Source organism: Podarcis liolepis (assembly GCF_965112155.1).
Source record: "Podarcis liolepis genome assembly, chromosome: 17".
Lineage (NCBI taxonomy): Eukaryota > Metazoa > Chordata > Lepidosauria > Squamata > Lacertidae > Podarcis > Podarcis liolepis.
In genome coordinates, this window is record NC_139571.1 from 11,512,928 (window position 1) to 11,537,002 (window position 24,075).

Here is a 24,075-nt window from a genome sequence, read left to right on the forward strand (position 1 = left end):
ACGCTAGTGCAAGTAGATAAATAGGCGCTGCTGCAGCAGGAAGGTAAATGGCGTATCCGTGTCACAGATATTCCATGAGTCTCTCTGCATGCTGCCCTTTGCATTGCTCAATTCAGATGGATCTCAAAGTCAAACTGCACCAAATTTTTCGCAATGCCCTATTGACAAGAAATTATCGGCTGTATTAGCTGCATGATGCTGCCCTGTCGTCATAGACATTGGAGAGGACGTTGATTACTTAGCAAAGTAAATACAGTAAATACAGGGGTGGACCCACAAAGGGATCACTAGGAGGGTATTTAGATCTCTGCATCTCCAGTGCTGGGTGTCTGGAGAACCAGCCTGTGCTGCCCATCACAGCTCAGCCATGGGGGCAGCCCCACTCCTCTGTGCCTTGACTGTACTCTCACTCACAGCTCCAGTCATATCGGACCCGTAAGATTTTAATTTTCCATTTCTCTTTGCTCAGCCAGTTTCATAGTGGAACAGGAGTGCAGACGGGCACAAAAACTTAAGGAATATGAGGAAATGGCAAAACTTACCTGAAGAATAAGAAATCAAGATAACAAACTCTTTATAAAAGAATGGAAATGGTTTATTGAATATTTGCAGATAAATTGTAAACAGATAAAAACATTAGCAGTGTTATTGTAATAACCTGCAGTTTCACGAGAGTATATATTTATAGCAGACAATTAAAGGAGTAACTTAAATGAATTTGGATATGCAGAAGATATGAAATAATAAATTTAAGGAACCGCAGAAAGAGGGGGGGGGGGAGCCAAATTTTGAAATGTTAAATGGATTGTAAAGTTAATGAGATGTATAAATTTGAAAAGTATAAATAAAAAACTAAATAGAAAGAAAGAATGCAGATGGGCACATGGGGCAGAGAGCGATAATGCTGAGCTCACTTTCATATGTGGGTGACATTGGCTCAGGTTATCTTCCGCACAGAGGCAGATTTTAGAGCACTTTCAGGCACCGGGTTTAAATTGACTTGTTGAATTGCTTTGAATGGAGAACCTCCAGGTATTCTCCTCCCAGGCATGCAGCTCTATTTTATGCACATTTACTCAGAAACAATTTCCACTGAATGACATAGAAGTCTGCTTGTTGCTGGAGCTAATTCTATAGCTTAACTGTATGCTGTGGGGAGTTATTTCTTGCAACATTCAGCTCCGTTGGGTTCTAGGAGAAAACTTTCCCCACACCATACATAATCTAAACTAGTCTCCTGCCCCAATTTTGTGACTTTCCCTCATGCCTAACCTTTAAGCTGAGCCTGGATAGCTCAGGTGGTTAGGGCATGATGCTGATAACACCAGGGTTGCAGGTTTGATCCCTGTATGGGACAGCTGCGTATTCCAGCATTTTGGGGAGTTAGTCTAGATCAGGGGTTGTCCACCTGGTCCCTACCGCCCACTAGTAGGAATTTCAGGATTCTAGGTGGCAGTAGGGGGTTCTCTATGGCACAAGCTGAATCCTCCTTCCATTGAGGTTGGTGGGCGGTAAGGAAATTTTACCATCAAGAAAGATGGATTAGTAGGCAGTAGGTATAAAAAGGTTGACTACCCCTGGTCTAGATGATCATCAGGGTCCCTTCCAGCTCTAATTCTTCCAACTCTAATTCCAATTCTATAATTCTAATTTATCTGCCACACCCTGCAGCTGCCCAGGAGAATTGCATCCCTCACCCAATGACAAAAAAAGGTTTTTTATTTTAGGTTGTTTTGTTTGTTTGCTTCAGTTTATTGTTTGGCCAAAGGCCTTAGCAATTACTGAGTAATCTCTCCCCCCCCCCCGATAAGGGACTATAACTTAATTAAAATCTTGCCAGGGATACAATGACACTTGTAATGTGAAATGAACTTTGGTATCCACGATTATATAACAAATGGATAACGGTAAAAGAAAAAGAATATTTTTTGGGGGAAATGGAACCCATGGAGGGAAGGGAAGAGGTCTGAAGGTTTGAAAGAACCATTTCTTTTTATGATTTGAAATGGTTAAAGTTATTATGTATACAGTGGTGCCCCGCAAGACGAAATTAATTCGTTCCGCAAGTTTTGTCGTCTAGCGAATTTTTCGTCTTGCGAATCAGGAAATCCCATAGGAATGCATTGAAGATCAATTAATACGTTCCTATGGTCAAAAAAAGTCCAAACAAAGCCAAATTTGGTACAACAACAGTTTATTAACTGCTCTTTAAAGTCACACATACTGTAAAGAGCAGTTCAAAAATTGAAGGGAAAATAAATTAACTTTATAAACAAAACATGTCTTTGTTTTTAGACAAAGGAAACAAAGTCGCGAGACGTTTTCGTCTTGCGAAGCAAGGCCATAGGGAAATTCGTCTTGCGAGGCAAATCAAAAACGGAAAAACCTTTCGTCTAGCGAGTTTTTTGTCTTGCGAGGCATTCGTCTTGCGAGGTACCACTGTAAAGGTAAAGAGACCCCTGACCATTAGGTCCAGTCGTGGCTGACTCTGGGGTTGCAGCGCTCATCTCGCTTTACTGGCCGAGGGAGCCGGTGTACAGCTTCTGGGTCACATGGCCAGCAGGACTAAGCTGCTTCTGGCGAACCAGAGCAGTGCACGGAAATGCTATTTACCTTCCCGCCGGAGTGGTACCTATTTATCTACTTGCACTTTGGCATGCTTTCAAACTGCTAGGTTGACAGGAGCAGGGACCGAGCAGCGGGAGCTCACCCCATCGCGGGGATTCAAACCGCTGATCTTCTGATCGGCAAGTCCTAGGCTCTGTGGTTTAACCCACAGTGCCACCCTTGCTATGTATAAATTAATGTAAAACTAATATTTTTTTTAAAAATAAAATAACTTAATTAAAAGTGTCTGGATCCCACAGAGCAACTTTGCAGCAACTGCTAAAGTACAATTTCTCCAAAACTGTCAGGAAAGGCCTTACAGATCATAGGATGTCCCCCTCTCTTTTCTCTCGCAGCCGCTATCTGGTGGCCTTCCCTGCAATCATCCGCCATCCCAATACAGAAAAGTTTTGTGTGCAAATGATGTCCCTGCCATGGACGGGCCACGTGTCGGTGACATTAGAGATGACGTTGCAGAACCACACCCTGCTGGAGATGGATGTGGAGAAGCCAGGGACCCACAAATGCATCAGCTTCCAGGCAAGTTTCATCCATTGCAAGCCACTCAGTAGAACAGTGTTTCCCAACCTTTTTTGGGCAAAGGCACACTTGTTTGATGAAAAAAATCTCGCGGCACACCACCATTACAGCCCCGTGACGTCAGCGCGCAGCGTCACGCCGGGAGGGACGCACAAAAGTGAAAGTTTTCAATTTTTTTCCCTCCCCCTTGCCGGGGAACCTCCAAGCTTTGGGGGTGGGGGGGGCAGGAGGCAGCAAAGCGAGGGACTGAGGGACCCTAACCCTAACCCTCACCGATCACCCGGGAAAGCATGCGAACGAGGAGCCCCCGTGTCCTGCTCCCGGCAGCGGACGGCACAAAGCGAGGAGGCCTGGACAAGGCAGCACGCTCCCCGCTCTCACTGCATCGGGGCTTTTCTCCTCCAGGCCGCTTTCGAAGTCCCCTTCTCCGCTCCCAAGAGCCGGAGCCGCTGCTTCCAGGCCCTGTCCGAGCCCCGACTTGTGGCCTCACTTCGAGGAGCGCCTGTTGCTGGGGACGGGGCTGCATCCCCCTCAGCCGCCGCCTCGCTTCCTTCCAGGAGACCCAACGGCTCCCCCTCTCCCGCTCGCCCTCCTGCGCCCGCAGCAAACCGAGACCTCCCCGCCCCCGCCCGGCTCGGCCCTACCTGGGCGCCTCCAAGCCCGGCCGGCTCCGCGTCGCGCTCCACGCCGGGCAGCTGCAGCGGGGGCGCGCGGCGGCCCGGCTGAGCGCGCCCTGGAGCCGCCGCGCCGTCGCTCGCGAGTCCCTCCGAGAGCCCTCGGGACTGACTCCGGAGGCGCGAGTCGGCGCGTCGCCCAGGGAAGGGGCGGCTTCCCACAAGTCCTCCGGGAAGCAAACGCCCTCGCCCGCCTCCCTCCAGGCAACATCTCGCCGCACACCAGGCAACATCTCACGGCACACTTGTGTGCCGCGGAACACCGGTTGGGAAACACTGCAGTAGAAGATGCTCTCGCTTCTTAGCTAGATAAGGACAGCAGGTCACAGTGAAGGACGGAACAAGGCAGCACACTAGCTGTGGTAGAGATTGCCATCGCTGCAGTGAACCCTCCTAAGGCTTAGTACAACACACCACGTGAGTTGGTGCCATGATCGGATGGCGAGTTGCCCCAGTCCAACCCATGTAAACCTATGACAAGAAGTGGGGGGCAGGGTAGGTGAGAGATAATATTGCAGGGGCAACAGTTTATCTGTGGAAATAGTCATATCAGTGTCCGGTCAAGGGTCCAGCAATATAATAATAATAATAATAATAATAATAATAATAATAATAATAATAATAATAATTTTATTATGTATACCCTGTCCATCCGGCTGGGTTTCCCCAGCCACTCTGGGTGGCTTACAACACATAAAAAATTGTAAAACATTAGACATTAAAAATTTCCCGATACATGGTTGCCTTCAGATGTCTTCTAAAAGTCAGATAGTTGTTTATTTCCTTGACATCTGAAGGGAGGGCGTTCCACAGGGCGGGCGCCACTACTGAGAAGGCCCTCTGCCTGATTCCCTGTAACCTCACTTCTCGCAGTAAGGGAACCGCCAGAAGGTCCTTGGTGCTGGAACTCAGTGTCCGGGCAGAACAATGGGGGTGGAGACGCTCCTTCAGGTATACTGGGCCGAGTCCGTTTAGGGCTTTAAAGGTTGGCACCAACACTTTGAATTGGGCTCAGAAACGTACTGGGAGTGACAGGTTGCATTCATCCAAGCACTTTTCTGTCCCCATCCTCTAGCCAAAACAGCTGATCCCCCCCCTGAATATTATCCTATTATTGCAAATGCTTTGAACCCAAGACAATTGTTATGAGCTCATCTGCCCACACAGATATTTTACATGTCTTTAACTGCAACGGCTGTTAGAATGTTCAAACTGTTTTAGGATGCTTTTAAAAATGTGGACGTGTTTGCTGTTTCAGGAGGAAGGATGGGATATAAATTCAATAAATGAAATATCAGTGTAAGTTGTTTGGGGCAAACACCCATAGCCTGAAAGAGAAAGGATGGAAAAAGCTCTGACTAGCCACCTGTGAATTCCGATGCAGTGAAGCCATCATCTATTTCTGCATTCAGAATGGATGTTGAAAATCTACATCCCTCAGCTTAGCTGTCACTTATGTTTTTTAAATTGGATGGAAGCGGGTTCAAGGGAAAGGAAACCAACCACCAGTATTTCTCAGGAATTACAGGGTTCAGATGGATTGCTGCTCACGCCATGTGTACTCGGTTTCAAACACTAGTGGCGAGAGCACGTTGGAGCCAGAGTAAATGGTAATTGTTACACATCCTCAGAACCACTTCCAGGCTTATAGGTAAGTTCCTCTTTACAAGCTTGTTTCATGTGGATGTATTTACAGTGGTGCCCCGCAAGACGAATGCCTCGCAAGACGGAAAACTCGCTAGACGAAAGAGTTTTCCGTTTTGGAGGTGCTTCGCAAAACGAATTTCCTATGGGCTTGCTTCGCAAGATGACAATGTCTTGCGAGTTCCTGCGGGTTTTTCCCCTCCCCCCTTTTTCTAAGCCGCTAAGCCGCTTATCAGCTGATCCGATCAGCAGATAAGCCTCTAAAAGCCGCTAATAGCGCTAATCCACTAATCCATCAATGGGCTTGCTTCGCAAGACGAAAAAACCGCTAGACGAAGAGAATCACAGAACGGATTCTTTTCGTCTTGCAAGGCACCACTGTATTGTGGACCAATCTGAACGTGTTCTGAGGTCAAAAATAGCTGTGCGTACCTTTAAAAATAAAACCAACGCTGCCAAGTAATGTACAGTGGTACCTCGGGTTAAGTACTTAATTCATTCTGGAGGTCCGTACTTAACCTGAAACTGTGGGGCCTCCTGCGGCCGCTGCGCTGCCGGAGCACGATTTCTGTTCTTATCCTGAAGCAAAGTTCTTAACCTGAAGCACTATTTCTGGGTTAGCGGAGTCTGTAACCTGAAGCGTATGTAACCTGAAGCGTATGTAACCCGAGGTACCACTGTATTATAATTTTATTTAGGTGCATTTTTGAATTAGATTGCGGTAATATGATTAAGGTTCAATAGTTGTGATTCCTGCATTGCAGGGGGCTGGACTAGATGACCCTTGGTGCCCCTGCCAACTCTACAATTCTATGGCACAGGTGAAGTTCTGTGTGAATTTTACTTTTCTCCCCTCTTTTTCCTCCACCAATCAGTTTCTTTCTCTTTAGGTCCCAGCCTTTGTTCCCAGGAAGAAGCCAGTGGAAGAACATCAACTACCCGTAAGTCTTTGCTGCTGCTTCCAACCATTCCTTCCTTCTGATCACTGGAAGGATTCGCATAACAGAAGAGGGAGAGACTGTATGAACAACTCGGGAGGAAGAGGGAAAAGTGAGGCGGAGGGGGGAGGAAATGGGGTGGCAGAGACAAGGATGGAGGAGCAAACCACAGTGTGTCTGGGCAGAAAGGGAAGCAAAGAAAGCTTTTGTGTGTGGATAATAAAGGGAAGAATTTTTGATCTTGTTTCCCTATTTCCTGGGGAGAAGAGGATCACAAATTTGGATGGATGCTCTGGTATCTTCTCCAGCTGCAAAATAAGCTTCTCTCCTCAGTCCTCTTGCTGTTGAAACAGTTTTCCCCCCCTCCTTTAGCTTCCCGCTGCAAAATATGCTTCTCTCCTCAGTCCTCTTGCTGTTGAAACAGTTCCCCCCCCCCCTCCTTTAGGATTGGAAGGAAGAATTGGCCAGCGTGTATGTCATAATACGAGCGGGCAAGACCATCTTTTTGGAAAGGAAGAAGGTGCTGGTTCAGGACGCTTATGTCAGGCATATTATAGAGCCAGACAAGCCCTTTTACAAGCCTGGAGAGACAGGTAGGCATAATCATACCTCTGATGCAAACAGGGATGCCCTATTCCATAATAAAGGGACACGGGTGGCGCTGTGGTCTAAACCACTGAGCCTAGGGCTTGCTGATCAAAAGGTCGGCAGTTCGAATCCCCGTGACGGGGTGAGCTCCCGTTGCTTGGTCCCAGCTCCTGCCAACCTAGCAGTTCGAAAGCATGCCAAAAAGTGCAGTGTCGGTGTTCTGTTGTGCCAGAAGCGGCTTAGTCAAACTGGCCACATGACCCGAAAAAACTGTCTGCAGAGCGGACAAACGCCAGTTATCTCAGCCTGTAAAGCGAGATGAGCGCTGCAACCCCAGAGTCGGTCACGACTGGACCTAATGGTCAGGGGTCCCTTTACCTTTACCTTATGGAAAAGTAGGACATTCTGGGATCAAATCATAAACAGGGATGGCTTCTGTAAATCTGGGACTATCCCTGGAAAATAGGGACACTTGGAGGGTCTGCATGAGTGGCCAGAAGAACCTGGAAGGTGACTGAAGCAGCTGTTTCATCTTTTGGGGTGGGGTGATGTGAAACTATTACAATAAGCATTGTAAAAGCTAAGCTGCTAAGCCACAGTAGACCCTGATCATCTGCAGGGGAGCATAAGCTCACACAAGCTAAATTAGCATAAGCAAAATCTATGTTGCAAATAACATAGCAGGAAAAACAGAAGTGAAGGGGAAACGAAAGATTAGCACCTACTTCTGTTTTCTTTTCTTTTTTGAAAAAAAATATACAGCAACATGAAGTAGAGAATGAAACTCAAATAAGACAGAGCCTAAGACAGAAGAACATCTACTCTTTAAAAAATTATTTTCAATAGCAAATAACATGCATGCATTTGCTTTTTTTAGTCAGGTTTCGCATTGTGAGGCTTGATGAAGAATTTAAGGCCATTGATGAAACGGTGAGTATTACTCCCGGTATCACAAGGAGCAAAGGCTTTCCATTCAAGGTCTGTGCAGAAGCATTCATACCAGAAGGGTCTTGTCATTGCCTCTCTGCTCCAAGACATTATGGCACCTGAGGCCAAAATGGCGCCTCCTTCCTTACCAAGGAAGAAAGCGTGAGGGGAGATCTACAACAGGAACAATGGGGGGAAAGAAAGATCCACATTGGGATCTGCTGTCCTGGTGGATTCTGTCACCCAAGGCAATCACCTTGCCTCATGGGTAGGCTGGCCTTGCTAGGGATGATGGGAATTGTAGTCCAAAATGTATGGAGGGCAGCAGGTCAGAAACGACTGGTTTACGCAAGGCAGGTTCACTTGATCTAAATTATTTTGCTGGCTTTGCAGAATTTTGCGGGAACTGGAGGCTATTCTTTTCCTCATGAGGCTGATTTTGTGCTCTTTCTGACTCTTGTCTCTCTCCTTCATTCTTTGCAGATCCCTTTGATACAGTTGACTGTAAGTACAGGCAATTGCCGTTTTAGGCGTGACCAATTGGTGCACAATTGTGCACACGCGCACAGTGCCAAATCCAGAAGTGACTTGGAAATGTCATAAAAGATGTCATGAAAAGGGTGGGGCGGGGGTGGAATGGGGGTGGAAAGGGGCGTTTCACTTTCACGCACGTGCATACTGACCCAGTGTGCAACCTCCATGCCTTTTGAGACCTCTTTGCATATCTACACAATAAAATGTAAGATGGGGGGGGGGGAGGGGAGAGCGATTGAATGATAAATTACAAAATTTATATACAGATCCCAATAATTGTAGCTATATGAGAGACTGAGAATTATTTGTTATAGTAACAAACCGTGCGGAAGTGCTGTATTTAATCACATCCAAGTCGCCACCCCGTAATAGTCACTCCCTCCTTTTAATGACCCCAAAAATGGTCCCAGAGTAAAGAGCTGAGGGAGCCGGCGTACACTTCCGGGTCATGTGGCCAGCATGACTAAGCTGCTTCTGGCGAACCAGAGCAGCACACGGGAACGCCGTTTTCCTTCCCGCTGGAGTGGAACCTATTTATCTACTTGCACTTTGAAGTGCTTTTGAACTGCTAGGTTGGCAGGAGCAGGGACCGAGCAACGGGAGCTCACCCCGACGTGGGGATTCGAACCGCCAACCTTCTGATTGGCAAGTCCTAGGCTCTGTGGTTTAACCCACAGCGGCATCCGTGTCCCAGAGTAGTCCCCACATAATAGTTGCAGGGCTACTTTCACCGCGCATGCTCTTACTGGCTGAAGGCAACTGGTGGAGGTGGGCAGGCAGGCAAGCAAGAGGGGAGAGTGAGGCACAAGAGACTCACAAGACTTGCCTCTTCCCACGAGATCTAAACTGTACGGTGGATACATTAAGGTACGGACAGTGCTGGATTTACATATAAGCTAAACAAGCTATAGCTTAGGGCTCCACTCTATTGGGGGCTCAAAAAAAAAAAAAAAAATTAAAGGAAGAAAATCCCAGGAGGTTCTTTGATAAAATATGTATTTTGTTATGTGCAAATGGCTTTAGATACCTATTAGGTTCATAAATTACCATATAGCATATATTCAACACAAAAAAACCTGCAACAATTTGTTGTTGACAAAGGACAGCTGGACATATAAAGGGCCCCATTACCTTTAGTAGCCTAGGGCCTCATCAAACCTAAATCCAGCCCTGGGCATGGAGCACCTTGTTTCCTCACCACATCATGTAGGGCTGCCATATTTCAAAAGGTGAAAATCCAGACACAAAAGTTGGTTTGGGCAAAGCTTTTTGTTGTTAAGGGAAATTTGCCAAAATCTACACTACTGACATGGGCTGTCATATGTTTCCCGGATATTTCAGCACAGTTTCCTTTTTAAAAAAAATAGTTTTTCTTATGTTTTTCTAATTCGCATATCAAGATAATCATTTGGACAACCTTAAATTAATGACTTCCCTTCTTCTCTTTCCGTGGTTCATTTTGCACACCATACATCCCTGCATATTTTAACATGAACTAAACCATTCAGTAATCCATTGTTACACCATCAAAACATATTTACACGGCTGAATTTATCTTAATGCTACCAGTGTTTTTAAATGTACTCAACTTTCACCCAAATAATCAGTAAACACTTTCCAGTCTTCTTTAAATGTATATTCTTCTTGTTCTCTTATTCTGTATATTAAATCTGCAAGCTGCGCATATTCCATCAATTTAAGTTGATTAAATTCTTCTTTGATTGGGACCTCACTTGAATTCCATCAGCACTGTTTCCAACGGCCAAATCCAGGCTATGTCCAGGAAATTCCAGACATATGGCAACCCTACATGGTCACCAGGTTTTTCCTCATGTAATGGTTGCACATACCCCTTTGTTTGCAAAGGAAAAATCAGCACAAAAAATGTGATCATTAGGCAGTGAAATACGGTATGCAATACTGTCCCTTCCATGTTGTTGTTTTTTTTTGCAGAGTGTATTATGCAACAATATTAAATAGCATCTTCCCTCTGTGACAGCTCTCTTCTCACTCCTTCACAGATCCCAGGGGATAAAACCCCTTTGCATGAGTTTTGCTTTCTGCCCCTTCGCAGAGGAGGGAGTGTTGTGGGTACACTCAGAAGTGGGTGCAATAGCAGATAATAATAATAATTATCAGTCCGTCATATAGCTACAGATATTGGGATCTGGTGGATAAAGGAATGGAGCTGATAAAGATCGCAGCAACAGAGTAGTGGAACGGAAGGGAAATGATTGCGGGTGCAAAAACAAGCAAGGTGGCAAACCCACGGCTAGGATATTTTCCCCCCAAGCCCCATCCGCCGGCGTAGACAGCAAGCGGCAGAATATCAAGGAAGATGCTGACTGAAAAAACAGAAGTACCGTACTTTTCTGTGTATAAGACTAGGGGTTTTTTTACTTTAAAATAAGGTTAAAATGTGGGGGCGTCTTATACACGGATAGTGCATATGCCCATTTTCTAAATTTGTGGTACCCCAAAGTAGGGGGCGTCTTATACATGGGGGCGTCTTATGCATGGATAAATACGGTATGTCGACTTTTGTGGGCCACTTGCACAGTGCTCTGTTGGGGCACAGCCTCAGTATTGCTGAAGACTGCAGCCAAGTGAATGAACTGTGGGAATGTTGAGGACAGTAGGAGAGGATATATTGATTAATATTATCCTTCCTCACTCACGCTAGTTAGCTTGTAGCATTACCATGTACATAGCAGGAAGCTAATGGACTGGATTCGTGAGAATCACTTGAGTTAAGCAATCCAGTCTGGTTTGTCCAGATTGGATTTGTTCCTGGTAAATCCCCTTTTGTTCCCTCTTAAAACGACAACGACAACGATTACTATCTTCTTTTAAAGTAATGATAAGGTTTACTCACATTCAGTCCATAGTGTGATCCTGAAGGCAGCTTTAGCTTGCAGTTACAGATACAGAGAAAAGTGTGGGTTCATCCTCTTGTGAGAAATGAGCCCATGTGCTGCTGGCCGAGAGCCAGCACACAGCAAAAGGTATTAAGATAGTACAAGAGGAAGAGCATCAAGAGAAAGATGGCTGTGTGACCAGCCCTTTTATGGGGTCTCAGAAGGTCACACCCATCTACCTGGTCACATACAGGGAGAGGATGCTCCAGACCAGGTGTGACAGGAAGTCCTCCTGGCTGGAGCAACATTCTCCTGTGTGTCCGCTCTGGGCAAACAGGAAATGTTGTATTTGACTGCTTTTGTGATGTTACAAACCACACAAACATCACAGTCTTTTTGGTCTTATCCCTGTGCCCAGGATCCTAATGAAAACCAAATAGGCCAGTGGGTGGATGTGAAGCCTCAAAATGGCTTTGTGGACCTGTCTTTTCCTCTGGCCTCCGAAGCAGTCGTGGGACGATACCTCATAGCAGTTGGAAGTTTACTTTTTGCACGTCAGGATTCAAGAAAAGAGTTCATGGTGGCAGAATACGGTGAGATTTCAAAGGGAGACCACTCTGGTTGCAGTGTGTGTGTGTGTGTGTGTGTGTGTGTGCGCGCGCGCTCACGCATGTGCTAACAAGAAAAGGAATACAGGCTATTACATTATTATTATTCCTTCCTTTCACTCTGTTTGGTATAATATGTAGCGATAGGGATACAGTATTTTTGTTATTGATTGAATTTACAGCATACCTGTCCTGGCTAGGAATCCAAGTTGCCTTAGATATTTGGATTTTTAAATTTTATTTTATTAAATAAAAAGTGAACCTCTACCCCCCGCAGAGAAAGGCAAGCTCCTTAATTAGACTCCCATCTTGAAAACTGTTATTCTTATATGTGAGTTGGCACACAAAAGATGGCGGTGTAAAACTGAAATCACTCAGTGCCATTGCTTGCCGTTTCTCCTCTCATTGCCACGTGGGCAGAGAGATGGAGGGAGAAGCTCCCTTCACCAACATCTGTTTATAATCTGAACCCAGGATGTGAACTACTGATGCAAAGATGCAGACTTTCCCCCATTCCCACACCACTTGCGACAGATGTCAGTTGACCTTAGTGATGTTCTCCAAAGCTCTGGGAAATTCTGCCAAAGGAATTGCCCCAGGGCAGAGGTTTTCAACGTTTTTGAGTCCACAACTCCCTTGACCAACCACATTCTTCCCGCAACACCCCTGTGGGGCTCAGGAGCCCAGTTATGTCACCCCTTGCCTGCAGAGCTGGCAGCCGCTCACCCGTTTTTGAACACCCTCCCTTGGGGAGTGTTCCCTCAGCCTCCTTTCCTCTCCCCTCTCCTTGGGAGTCCTCTGGTGCTGCCGCCCCTGGTCTCTGAGCTGCCCCCCACCCGCCTCAAAGAGAGGTGCCTCCTCACACTGACCCACAGGTGCCCGGGAATTGTCTGCCCATTCCCAAAAGCAAGGGCAGGGGGACTGGCTGACTAGGCTTCCTCACCTTGCTTGCTTGCTTACTCACTCGGAGTCCGCCTCAGCTCCTAGTAACCAGCACTCCCTGACCAGCCCCAGAGGCACCATTTGCCTGTGGAGCTTGTAGCCAGGGCTGCACAACAGTTGCACAAGCCTTTGGAAGGCAGAGATGCAAGAAGGCATCAGAGGAGAGGGAGGGAAGGAAAGAGGGACAGAGGCCAGAGTTGCCCGCAGCACCCCTGACCATCATTCAAGGCACCCCAGGGTGCCACGGCACCGCACATGGCGAAACCACACCCCTTCCAACAGATGAAAGAATAGTGCAAACACAATTTACACAGCTGTTCCTTTCTTTCCAACAACAGTCAGATTCTGTGAGGTCTCAAAAGAGTCATAAGGGCCATAGGGAAAACGAAGGGTGAAATAATTTGGTGACCAGGTCATGTAAATGCCCCATAAAAAAGTGAGTGAACAAAAAGTAATTTCAGAGTAAACCCCTAGTATGAACCACGTGAAAGCACCCCAGTGCAGAGCTCTATACTTACTTGTCCTGAGCAATGTTGAGTAAGCATCAGACACAGGTGAAAGAGGTTTTTTTTAAAAATGCTCCTTCAAAAGCTTAGGAATGATTCCTGACTTTGAATTCAGAAATGTGAATTATTAGCACATATCACGCCAGTGGTAAGGGATTTGCACTTGCTGCCTATTAGCTACTGAACCAGTTTTAAGATCCTATTGTTTACGTATAAAGCCCTAAACAACTCTGGATTGGGATACTAGAAAAACTCCCTAATCCTCCACTGCCCAGTGAAGGCATTTAAGATTGGGAAATGGGAAATGGATAGCTTTTCCATGGCCTGGATATTTTTGGCTTGCGGTAGCATGGGAATGGGCTTTTCACTGGTGATGCCACTGTTGTGGACTGCCTTCCCTGCTGAAATACGAGAAACCCCATCAGTATTGGCATTCTGCCTGTTCTTAAAGACACACCTGTATAGGTGTGTCTTTCCTCTCAAATTGAACTTCCTCATCTAATTGTCTTAATTCAGGGGTGTCCAAACTTTTTTCAAAGAGGGCCAGATTTGATGAAGTGAACATGCATGAGGGCTGACCCAAGATTGAAGTTGTTGAGCTTTTTTTTTTAGGATTTCACCTCAGGAAATAAACTGCCACAGGGGCTGGATTAAACCAACTGGCAGGCCAGATTAGGCCCCTGAAAGACTTTGGACATGCCTGTTTTAATTGTTCTCTTAACTGTTTTAATTGCTATGATTTTTAATGGGCTTGCTTTATTCTATGTTTTAACTATGCATGCTTTACTATTTTGATGGAATTGGTTTATTGTACATTTTATTTATGTATGATTTTAAAAAAAGATGTTTTGTTACTTTCAAATCACTTAGAAGCCAATTTATCAGAGAAGTGGTATATAAATAAAATAATTAAAATAATTAAAAGTGCAGAAGGAGCAGTGTTCAGTTTTGGTGATGCAGCTGCGGCATGTGGAACTTTATACACTCACTTTCTTCTCTGTCTCTCTTCCTGACTCATTACAGAGCTGCCTAAATTTGAAGTTGTGATTGAGTTTCCGAAATTGGTCACCACAGCGGATGAAGAATTCCAGGTCAAAGTGTGTGCCAAGTAAGTAAAATTTCATGGTAAACAATGTTCCTAAAATGGGACCTTTCCAGACACAGTTTTACTGTGTTGACATGTGTTTCTTCATCCCTTTGGGTCTATTTCTTTTTCTCCTTCTCTGTCTCAATGCACATTTATAATGCGGGGACATACTTGTTTAACTGCTATTCCTTCCCTGGCGGGAACCACAAGAAAGAAGCAATCTGCTAGAGAATGCTTAGCACCCGAGCCAAATTATGATTTTCAGGCTTTTTTTTTTGGAAGAGAGAGTAAAACTATGGCTGTCAAATCAGAGTAGAACCAATATAAATTTGTAAGGTAGCACCAGTATATTGTTTGCTCTTGTCTCCTCTCACCCCCATTTTTGCACTTCTAAAAAATGAAAATAAAATAATGTGCTATGGCGCCGAAACTCCCAAGATTTCCCCCTCTGTATTAAAATGGTTGTTTTGGCTCACGTCATTCTGTTTATGGAAGCAGCTGTTCATTTGCATTTGTGCTCCCCCCGCTAGCTTTTTACATTCAGAGAACCCTTCCGCACATCAAATTGTCTGTCAGGGAATCCTTCCTTGCACATTGAGAATGGATTTCTGTGTGCTGCAGAAAATTCTCGGGAAGTTTTCTGGGGCAGCCACTTTGAATTCATACTGGGTATGTACTTGCTATCATTACACATGAGCTGAGTGCTCTGAGATCATACCTAGCTCTCTCCTGAGGTTAGCACATATAAAAAGGGAATCAACAATGGAGAACAACCTCTCTGCCAGTAGTGATAATCAGTAGCATAGCATGGGTTGCTCGCGCCCGGGGCTACATGGAGGGGATGTGTGGGAGCGAAACGGATGGAGTATGCATGTTCATTCAACTGTCTAACATCATCTGCATCACCCAGGAGATCGCAGTCGCGGAGATAAGAAAAGAAGCGTCTTCCATTGTCTGGAAAAGTCACTTCCTGATTTGCATGGAGAAGCTGTTTTCAGCGGAGCCCAGCAATGGAAGCATGTAGCTGTACTGAGGCAGCACTGGGTGTTGATGTTTTGTTCACCTAACAATTTTGTGCCCCGGGCAACTGCCCCCCCTGCTATGCCACTGGTGATAATCTTATTGAATGACCTCTAGTGAGCTCCTGAAGACAAATTGCTTTAGACTAAAACATATTTCTTTCATCGGTGTTCCCTCTCTCTCTCTCTCTCTCTCTCTCTCTCTCTCTCTCTCTCTCTCCCTCCATCTCCCTCCACTCCCTCTCTCCTCTGTCACCTGTGCCTTAGGTACACATATGGGAAGCGTGTTCAAGGAAATGTGCAGCTCCGCTTCACTAGAAGATTATCATTTTTTTTTCATATGCGTAATACAAATGAAACATTACCGGACATTGAACATGAGTACACAGCTCAGGTGAGATAAATGGGAGGGGGCTGTCTTTGGACAGAATGGAGGCTGGGATGAGTTATCTGCCCCCTACCCTTTGGTTCAGAGACTGGCGGCCTCATCCTGTTGCGCTCGCCTTCCATTTCTCTATGTCCACAAAGAAGGTGGATGGAGAGGATCAGAAACATCTGCTGTGTGCCAGATTGATCTGTAGGGAGAATGCCTCAGTATCTTATTTTGTCCATTTGGTAGTGAGCATTCAGTGCTCCTCATAAAAAAACAGTCCCTATTTTGCTAGGTGTGGTTCATACCCCTAATCATGTGATTCTGTAACAGATGCAAGATGCTATTTCTAAAGGTGAGGACCATGATTATTGCACCTTGCATATTGTTTAGTCGTTTAGTCGTGTTCGACTTTTTGTGACCCCATGGACCAGAGCATGCCAGGCTCTCCTGTCTTCCACTGCCTCCCGCAGTTTGGTCAGACTCATGTTCGTAGCTTCGAGAACACTGTCCAACCATCTTGTCCTCTGTCATCCCCTTCTCCTTGTGCCCTCTATGTTTCCCAACATCAGGGTCTTTTCCAGGGAGTCTTCTCTTCTCATGAGGTGGCCAAAGTATTGGAGCCTCAGCTTCAGGATCTGCCCTTCCAGTGAGCATTCAGGGCTGATTTCCTTCAGAATGGATAGGTTTGATCTTCTTGCAGTCCATGGGACTCTCAAGAGTCTCCTCCAGCACCATAATTCAAAAGCATCAATTCTTCTGTGATCAGCCTTCTTTATGGTCCAGCTCTCACTACCATACATCACTACTGGGAAAACCATAGCTTTAATTATACGGACCTTTGTCGGCAAGGTGATGTCTCTGCTTTAATACATATTGTAAATTGTAAACTGCCCTGTGATCCTCGGATGAAGGGCAGTATAGAAATTTAATTTAATTTAATAAGTAATAATAATAATAGCAATAGTAGCTTAGGTGGATGTGGCGATAACACGTTAATGTCACAGCAAGAGAAGGGAGAACAAGATGCACAGCTGTTGCTTTCGGGGAAAATGAGCATTTGCCACAACAGAGCCTGACTCGTGCTTCTTGTTTTGCATGGCTAGTACAAGTCTGAAAAAAAATATGTGCAAGGCTAAGGCACTCCAGATCTAGAAACCAACCAATCAAGTTTTACTGCATGATGCCTTATGGAATGTTACCCTGGCTGCAGACAACCAGGGAGGGCTACTTTATTTATTTTCTTGTGTTGCGTTTATATCCCACCACCAGACTCAGACCTGCTCAGCTTCAGCCAGGGGATGGCCTCCTGTGCCTTCCGATCACTCTTCCGATCACCTTTTATTTGCACTTCCTCTGCTCCACCCCATCCAGGCTGACTTGATTGACAGCTGGTGTGGCAGCTCAGTATCTCAGAATCTACACGTACAGCTTTGCTAATGTACTTTCTTTTTAAACAATATTTATTAAATTTTCCATTTTAGCAATCCAATAAAAACCACATTAAAAATATTCCCAATTATAATACAATCAAAAAGACCAAGTTTTATGCCAATTTTTGTATCTTTGGGTGACTTCCCATGCTCTGAAGTTCAGGGAGTGATGATCTCACATTGCGCTGCGTTCCTTAAATAACCCAGGTCGTCCCAATAAAACATTCCCAATGTTGATCCTTCATTTATTTTTAACAGCCTCTGAATTCATTTTGGGAGCGGATTAGTCCTATGTAGTTCTGTGTGAAATTAGTTTTTCTACTTTATTTTCTTTATCTTCTTCTTGTGATCCAACATTTCTCTTCGGCGACCCTCACTTTGGAGAGTTGCCAATAACGTACGGTACATTGCACCCAGTGCCTCCTGCCCCTTCTTCCTTCCGGGTGGGCAGCAAGTGTTGGATGATCAGTGGGTGGAGCTGCGCCCCCAGCCCTGGGGGTGGGGGTGGGAGGATAATTACTCCCATATTATCTTTGAACTCTGCATGAAATGGACGCAGCCGTTCGCCATGGCAGACAATAGGAAGTCTCTAATGTCCTTTTTTTCTTTGTATCTCCAGACAGATGAGACCGGCTTTGCTTATTTTACCATCAATGGGTCTGATTTAAATCTTTCTCAAAGCAGCTATAATGAGTATGTCAACTTTGTGGCAGAACTGGAGGAGAAAGGAACAGGTACAAAGAAAATAACAAGAAATGGGAACATACAATTTTCACCTTTGGCAAATCAGTCCACACCCCCACACCCCCCTTGATAGCCTTGCCTTTCTGATTTTTTCCAGTCAACTGTTTTCAAACCCTTAGGCTATTGAAAGTTGCTTTTGTATCAGGCTATTTACAGGGCTTGGGTTCATTCCTGCATTTCATCTGATTTTTCAAGGCACACATGACTTGCCTTGCAGATACCTAGGGATCCTCTGCAGCTCACACAACAAATTTTGTCCTGGTGGTACAGTTTCCTCAAGAGTAATGGCATTTCTCACAAGTTGTTATATCTGACTCAGTGAGCTGTGACATCAGTTTTTTGTTTAAGAGAACTGGAAGTGCTGGAAGCCTCCCTGTAGACATGCTCACGAGAGTGACGTCCTTGCAGTTTTGTGTAAGGTCTAGTTAACAATGTGTCTAGGACTTTTGCAGAAATGTCAAACCTACCGCTGTCCTTTTTGTAGCATTCCAGTTGCTGTGCTAAACCAACCCGTCTGTTCTCTATGCAGGAGTGACTCAGACAGGATACGGTGTCTTGCCTATTGCCGCAAAGGAAGTCAAGGTGGAGTTTAGCAAACTCAATCCATTCTACAAACAAGGTTTCCCATACACAGGAGAGGTAACATCCTATCCTTTCTGTTTAATAAAGCAGTCTTTAGGATAGATTTGCTCTTACTTTTTGAAGTAGGCACTGAAACGATACCTTTTTGTGACATAGCCCTTCTATGAAAGTTTACCTTCCCAGAAAATACATTGAAAAGCAGCCTCTCTCTGATGAAGTATCTTAGAATCATAGAGCTGTAGAGTTGGAAGGGACCAGTGCTATTTTTCTAGAAAAAGAGGTGCCGGAACTCGCTATGATTGCTTCCCTTGTTTTCTTGCACAGTCGTACCTTGGTTCTCAAATGGAATCCATTCCGGAAGTCCATTCGACTTCTGAAAACGTTCGAACACCAAGGCGCGGCTTCCAATTGGCTGCGGTAGCTTCCTGCACTCTGCAGAAGCCACGCCAGATGTTTGGGTTCCAAAAAAAGTTTGCTCATCGGAACACTCACTTCTGGGTTTGCAGCCTTCAGGAGCCAAAACGTTCGAGTCGCCAGGTGTTTGGGATCCAAGGTACGAGTTTAATGGCAATGGCACCCACTTAAGAGCACTGGCGGAGGAAGAGGAGTGCAGGGGGAGCGCACTGCCCCCAGCAGAGTGATCCTGGTGGGGTGCCATCACGGCTGCCCCTCCCGCCCGTGCTGGGTGCCATGCCTCCACAGGCGGCATGCCACGCCCCCAGGATGCACATCACGCCCCTGTGGGCTCTACACCCTCCAGTGCTGGAGCATGAAGTTCCGCCACTGCTTGAGAGGTGCCAGAACTGAGTTCTGGTGAGTCCTGGCTTGAAAAAAGCCCTGGAAGGGACCCTGAGGGTTATCTAAACCAGTCCCCTGCAATGTGGGAATCCGGGGGTGGACTTGAACCAGCAACCTTTTGGTTAACAGCCAGATGCACTGAGCCATTTCACCACTGTAAGCAGTGCCAAATTTACATATAAGCTAAACAAGTTATAGCTTAGGGCACTACTCTCTTGGGGCCCCAAAAAAACTTTAAAGGAAAAAAACTGGATATACTTTGATAAAATACATATTTTGTTATGTGCAAATGGCTTTAGATACCTGTTAGGTCCATAAATTACCATAAAGCTTATATTCAACACAAAAAAGCGACAATTTGTTGTTGACAAAGGACAGCTGGACATATAAAGGGCCCCATTACCTTCAGTAGCTTAGGGTCTCATCAAACCTAAATTTGGCCCTGACTGTAAGCTTTTAATTCTTCACGGGGAGGAACTATTTGATATAAACAGCACTCTGCATGAAAACAAGGTAGTAATGTCAGCCTTTACAACACTCAGGCTTTACAACTTCCAAAATAAATGTGTGAATCAGCCACACATGATGCCTCTTCCTTCATATTGTATGTTGTGGTAGGGAAGCAGAATAGGGAAGAGGGCTAGCAGCAGTGGCAGAATTTGGGCTTTCAGATTTCAGTGGTGCCCTGTGCCACGCTAAAATTCAGCACCCCCTGCCCTATAGCATTAGTGGGGTGCCCCCTGCAGCCACACTGGTTGCACTGCCCTAGAACTGCCTCTGCTAGCAGCAGAAATGCCAGTCAGAAATCTTACAGTCCATGACAGACAGACAGACAGACAGACAGACAGACAGACTACCAGTGGCGTAGCGTGGGGGGTGCAGGGGGGGCTGGCCGCACTGGGCGCAACATCTGAGGGGCGCGCGCGCTAATCTAGTGGAAGAGACTCAAGTGCTAAAATCCACGGGTTAGGGGGCGCAAATTACTTGCCTTGCCCCGGGTGCTGACAACCCACGCTACGCCACTGAGACTACCTGGAGGAGAGCATTCATATCCCGAGATAGCTCAGCCCCTCTCCTTATCATTAGACCTTGAGGGGCAATATCTGAATAGTGTTGTTGTGCTCTTGCCCACAGGAGTGAGCAAATGCCTCAGCATATATATATATATATATTTGTGTGTGAGTACAGTTGGCTGTAAAATAGTTAGGTGGTTGGCTTATTTCCCTTTTATTCACGCAGATGATGGTTTCAGTCAATAAAGTGCCTGTCAAGAACAGGACTGTCTATCTCACAGTTGACGTTGATGATGTGGAGACAACCACTTCCTATGTCACAGATGAGAATGGTGAAGTCTCCTTCTCCCTGGACACAACTAAGTGGCACGACATGGTTTCCTTAAGGGTGAGTTTAATATTTGGACATGTCTTAAGGAAGAGGTGGGGCGAGGAGATGCTTTTTCCTGTGCATCCCCCCCACCTTCCTTAGGGTTGCTTTTCCTATAGGTGGTGGTGGTGGTGGTGGTTGTTGTTGTTGTTGTTATATTATTATTATTATTATTATTATTATTATTATTATTATTATTATTATTATTATTTACTTCTGGAACTTAGGGCTTGTCCCCACTTCTGCTTATTCTGGGATGTCAATAGGCTGGGGGTTCCAAAGTGCTACCACACTAAAAGGTTGGTGTTTTGCAAATGCGGTATGAATACTGTGTGGCACATCATCATCATCATCATCAACTTGATTGCACTAGCCAAAGGCCATGGCACCATTCACAAAGGAAGCAAAAAACCCAACAACAATAACCATAAAAACCATCAAAACATCAGGCACTGCAGATACAATAGACCACGGTCACGTCTCCTAGAAATCATTTGTTGCATACGATAGAATAGCAGGGGGTTCTCAGATAGAATGTGCCAGCTTAAATGTCTGAATCACCTTTGCAATTGACCACTATGTTATCCAGTTCTTTTCTCCTGGTCTTCTTAGCGTGTGGCACATGTAACTGTGTCAGTTCCACAGATCACAGCAGTTGAGTGGACATATATGAAACAGGACGATCTCACAGGGAAACTGGATCCAAGCTTTTAACGGTTTCATTTAGCAAAAGTAGAATCTTGAAGTTGGTGCTGAAATGCCTTGGGGCACCTGTGTTCTAGTCACGGTACCTGAACTTTCAGTGACAAAGCTGGGTCCAGAAGCACCACAGTGAATCTGCTCCCTCGGGCAGAGTACAACACCATTGAGGGTAGGCAATTGACCAATTTCTCGGGCATGGGAGCATTTGTGGTATATATAGTTACGGGGACAGGGGACTTCCGGGTTGGCGCGATCGGCAAATGGCGGATTCCCTCCGAGCTCCGGAGGGAATCGGCTTTGTAGAAGACGGGTCCTGCCGCGGTAGCGACGCGGGGACCCTTAGAAACCACAGGCGCGGAAGCCTGTGGACCTGGTAACTCAGCGGGCATCATTGGCGCCCTCCCCGACCAGCGAAGAAGCCTTTTTTAAGGCTTCAGAGCCGGTGACGGAGAGTGGCGTGGTGCTGTGAGTGGACCGCTTCTTCTACAGAGTGAAGCCGTGAGCCATAGCCGGAGAGCGCTGACTTCTTCCTTGAACATTTGGGCACCAAAAGTAACAACCCGTGAGTAATACGGAAATCGGACTAAAAATTTCTATTTTGAATTCGGTACGACCGGGGGATGCGTTAAAAGGAAGTCCGCCCCCCGTTTTTTGCAGACAATCTAAAGCAAGATTAGGATAACTAAGGTCGAGAGACCATCTTTCTCTTTGTGAGATAAAAGTTATTAATTCCACGATTTGGCACTATAAGTACTTTGCTGGAGGATAAGAACTGATTTTGATGAGCTGAGACGCAACCCCCCGGGATCCGGGAGTGATCCGCGCGAGAGCCTGCTGAGAAGGAATAAAGAGTTTGACAGCTGTCAAACGAGCTGTCAAAGTTACAAGAACTGGCTTTCTGTTATTTCTGCTGGTTATTTTTGCTACATTTAACTCGAAACTGTTGAAAATAAAGGGAAAATAAGAACAAAGTAATCAGACTGTTGGAGATGAATATTAAGTAACCAGAACCCCTCTAGAGGGGGTTCTGAGACATGACAATGGCTGCAGATGGAAAATTACAGGCCGAGCTGGACAAGATGTTCTTTCTCGTGGGAAAATTGCAAGACCAGAGTGCAGCTATGGCTGAGGATGTTTTGACTTTGAAATTGAAAATAAATAACTTTGTTGATGGTTCCAAGGACTTGACTCAAGAAAACTCTGCAGTCGAACAGAAAGAGATATATTCAGACTTGGAGGATCGGGAAGGAGAAGCTGTAATGTTCCAGGTGAAAAAGGACAACCAGCGGCCTGTAAGGATGGATTATAAAGAATACAAGACCTGGATGATGAAAATTTGGATTGAGCTTGAGAATGAAGATTGGAGGAATCTCCCCATGGGGAGATTGGAAGACCTATGGATTATAAATTTGATCAAGGTGAAAAGTGGAGCTATTGGGACATTTGGGACATTTGGATTTAAAAGGAACAAGAAACATGACTCGGGCTCCACTTTTGACTACGGAGGTCTGGCTGGAAGAAACATAGACCCAAATGGGTTAGAGCTTCTCCGAGATTTGATGTTCAGGATAAAAGACTACCAACAAAACTGGCAGAGAGGGACTGAGAGAGACTTAAGAGCCTCGGACGTGAGAGATCCGGGCTGAGAGTTGATTGTTTGATGGACAATTGTTGAGGATCGAGGCCGGAAAAGGGGGGGGCGAGAGTTTGGGAATCCAAAGGGTGATTAAATATATGCTGTCTTTTGTTATTTTGTTTTGTAAATAATATAAAAATCGGGAAATCTGTGGAAAGGGAATGGGGTCGTCCTTAGAAAAGTATGTTAAGGATGGGTATTTTGGTTCAAATTGAGGGTTGTAACTCAAATTTGGTTAACTAAGAAGAAATAAGTAAAATATTAATAAGGTAAAAGAGGGAATAAGAACTTGCTGAGTAAACTATTGAAGTGGGAATGCAGGAGGGGGAGGTGTGGGGAAGTCCAGGAAAGTGGTCAAGAAATTAGGGATTTGAAATTATATGTGTTTGTATTTGTGTTTGTATGTTTGTGTTGTGTAATGTCTGTGTGGGTGTGTAAACCTTGAAAACTTAATAAAAATTTATATATATAAAAATTATATATATAGTTACTGGGACACTGGTGGCACTGTGGTCTAAACCACTGAGCCTCTTGGGCTTGCCGAATGGAAGGTCGGCAGTTCGAATCCCCGCAATGGAGTGAGCTCCCGTTTCTGTCCCAGCTCCTGCTAATGTGGCAGTTCAAAAGCATGCCAGTTCAAGTAGATAAATAGGTACTGCTGCGGCAGGAAGGTAAACAGCATTTCCGTGCACTCTGGTTTCCATCACGGTGTCCCGTTGTGCCAGAAGCGGTTTAGTCATGCTGGCCACGTGATCTGGAAGGCTGTCTGTGGACAAACGCCTGCTCCCTTGGCCTGAAAGCCAGATGAGCGTTGCAACCCCATAGTCGCCTTTGACCGTACAGGGTTCCTTTACCTTTACCTTTTACATAGTTGCAGGATTTCCGTAGGAAGATTAGGAGCGTGTAGTAGTTGCAAACAAAGCAGCATGTCTGCCCCAAAACACTGGGCAGGTAC

At 45.5% G+C, this 24,075-nt stretch overlaps 1 protein-coding gene across 1 annotated transcript in view; it reads left to right on the forward strand.

Moving 5' to 3' along the window:
• Positions 1 to 269: 269 nt before the first annotated feature.
• Positions 270 to 24,075, forward strand: part of LOC310697058 (alpha-2-macroglobulin-like protein 1) — a 54,755-nt gene continuing 30,949 nt past the window's right edge. The window contains exons 1-12 of the mRNA XM_083483289.1: positions 270 to 435; positions 2,964 to 3,147; positions 6,356 to 6,406; positions 6,858 to 6,996; positions 7,869 to 7,921; positions 8,402 to 8,422; positions 11,729 to 11,903; positions 14,390 to 14,474; positions 15,740 to 15,866; positions 17,895 to 18,009; positions 18,549 to 18,658; positions 20,639 to 20,800. Of these exons, the coding sequence (XP_083339415.1) occupies positions 368 to 435; positions 2,964 to 3,147; positions 6,356 to 6,406; positions 6,858 to 6,996; positions 7,869 to 7,921; positions 8,402 to 8,422; positions 11,729 to 11,903; positions 14,390 to 14,474; positions 15,740 to 15,866; positions 17,895 to 18,009; positions 18,549 to 18,658; positions 20,639 to 20,800 (1,290 nt within the window). The 5' untranslated portion in view covers positions 270 to 367. The remainder of the gene's footprint in view (positions 436 to 2,963; positions 3,148 to 6,355; positions 6,407 to 6,857; positions 6,997 to 7,868; positions 7,922 to 8,401; positions 8,423 to 11,728; positions 11,904 to 14,389; positions 14,475 to 15,739; positions 15,867 to 17,894; positions 18,010 to 18,548; positions 18,659 to 20,638; positions 20,801 to 24,075) is intronic.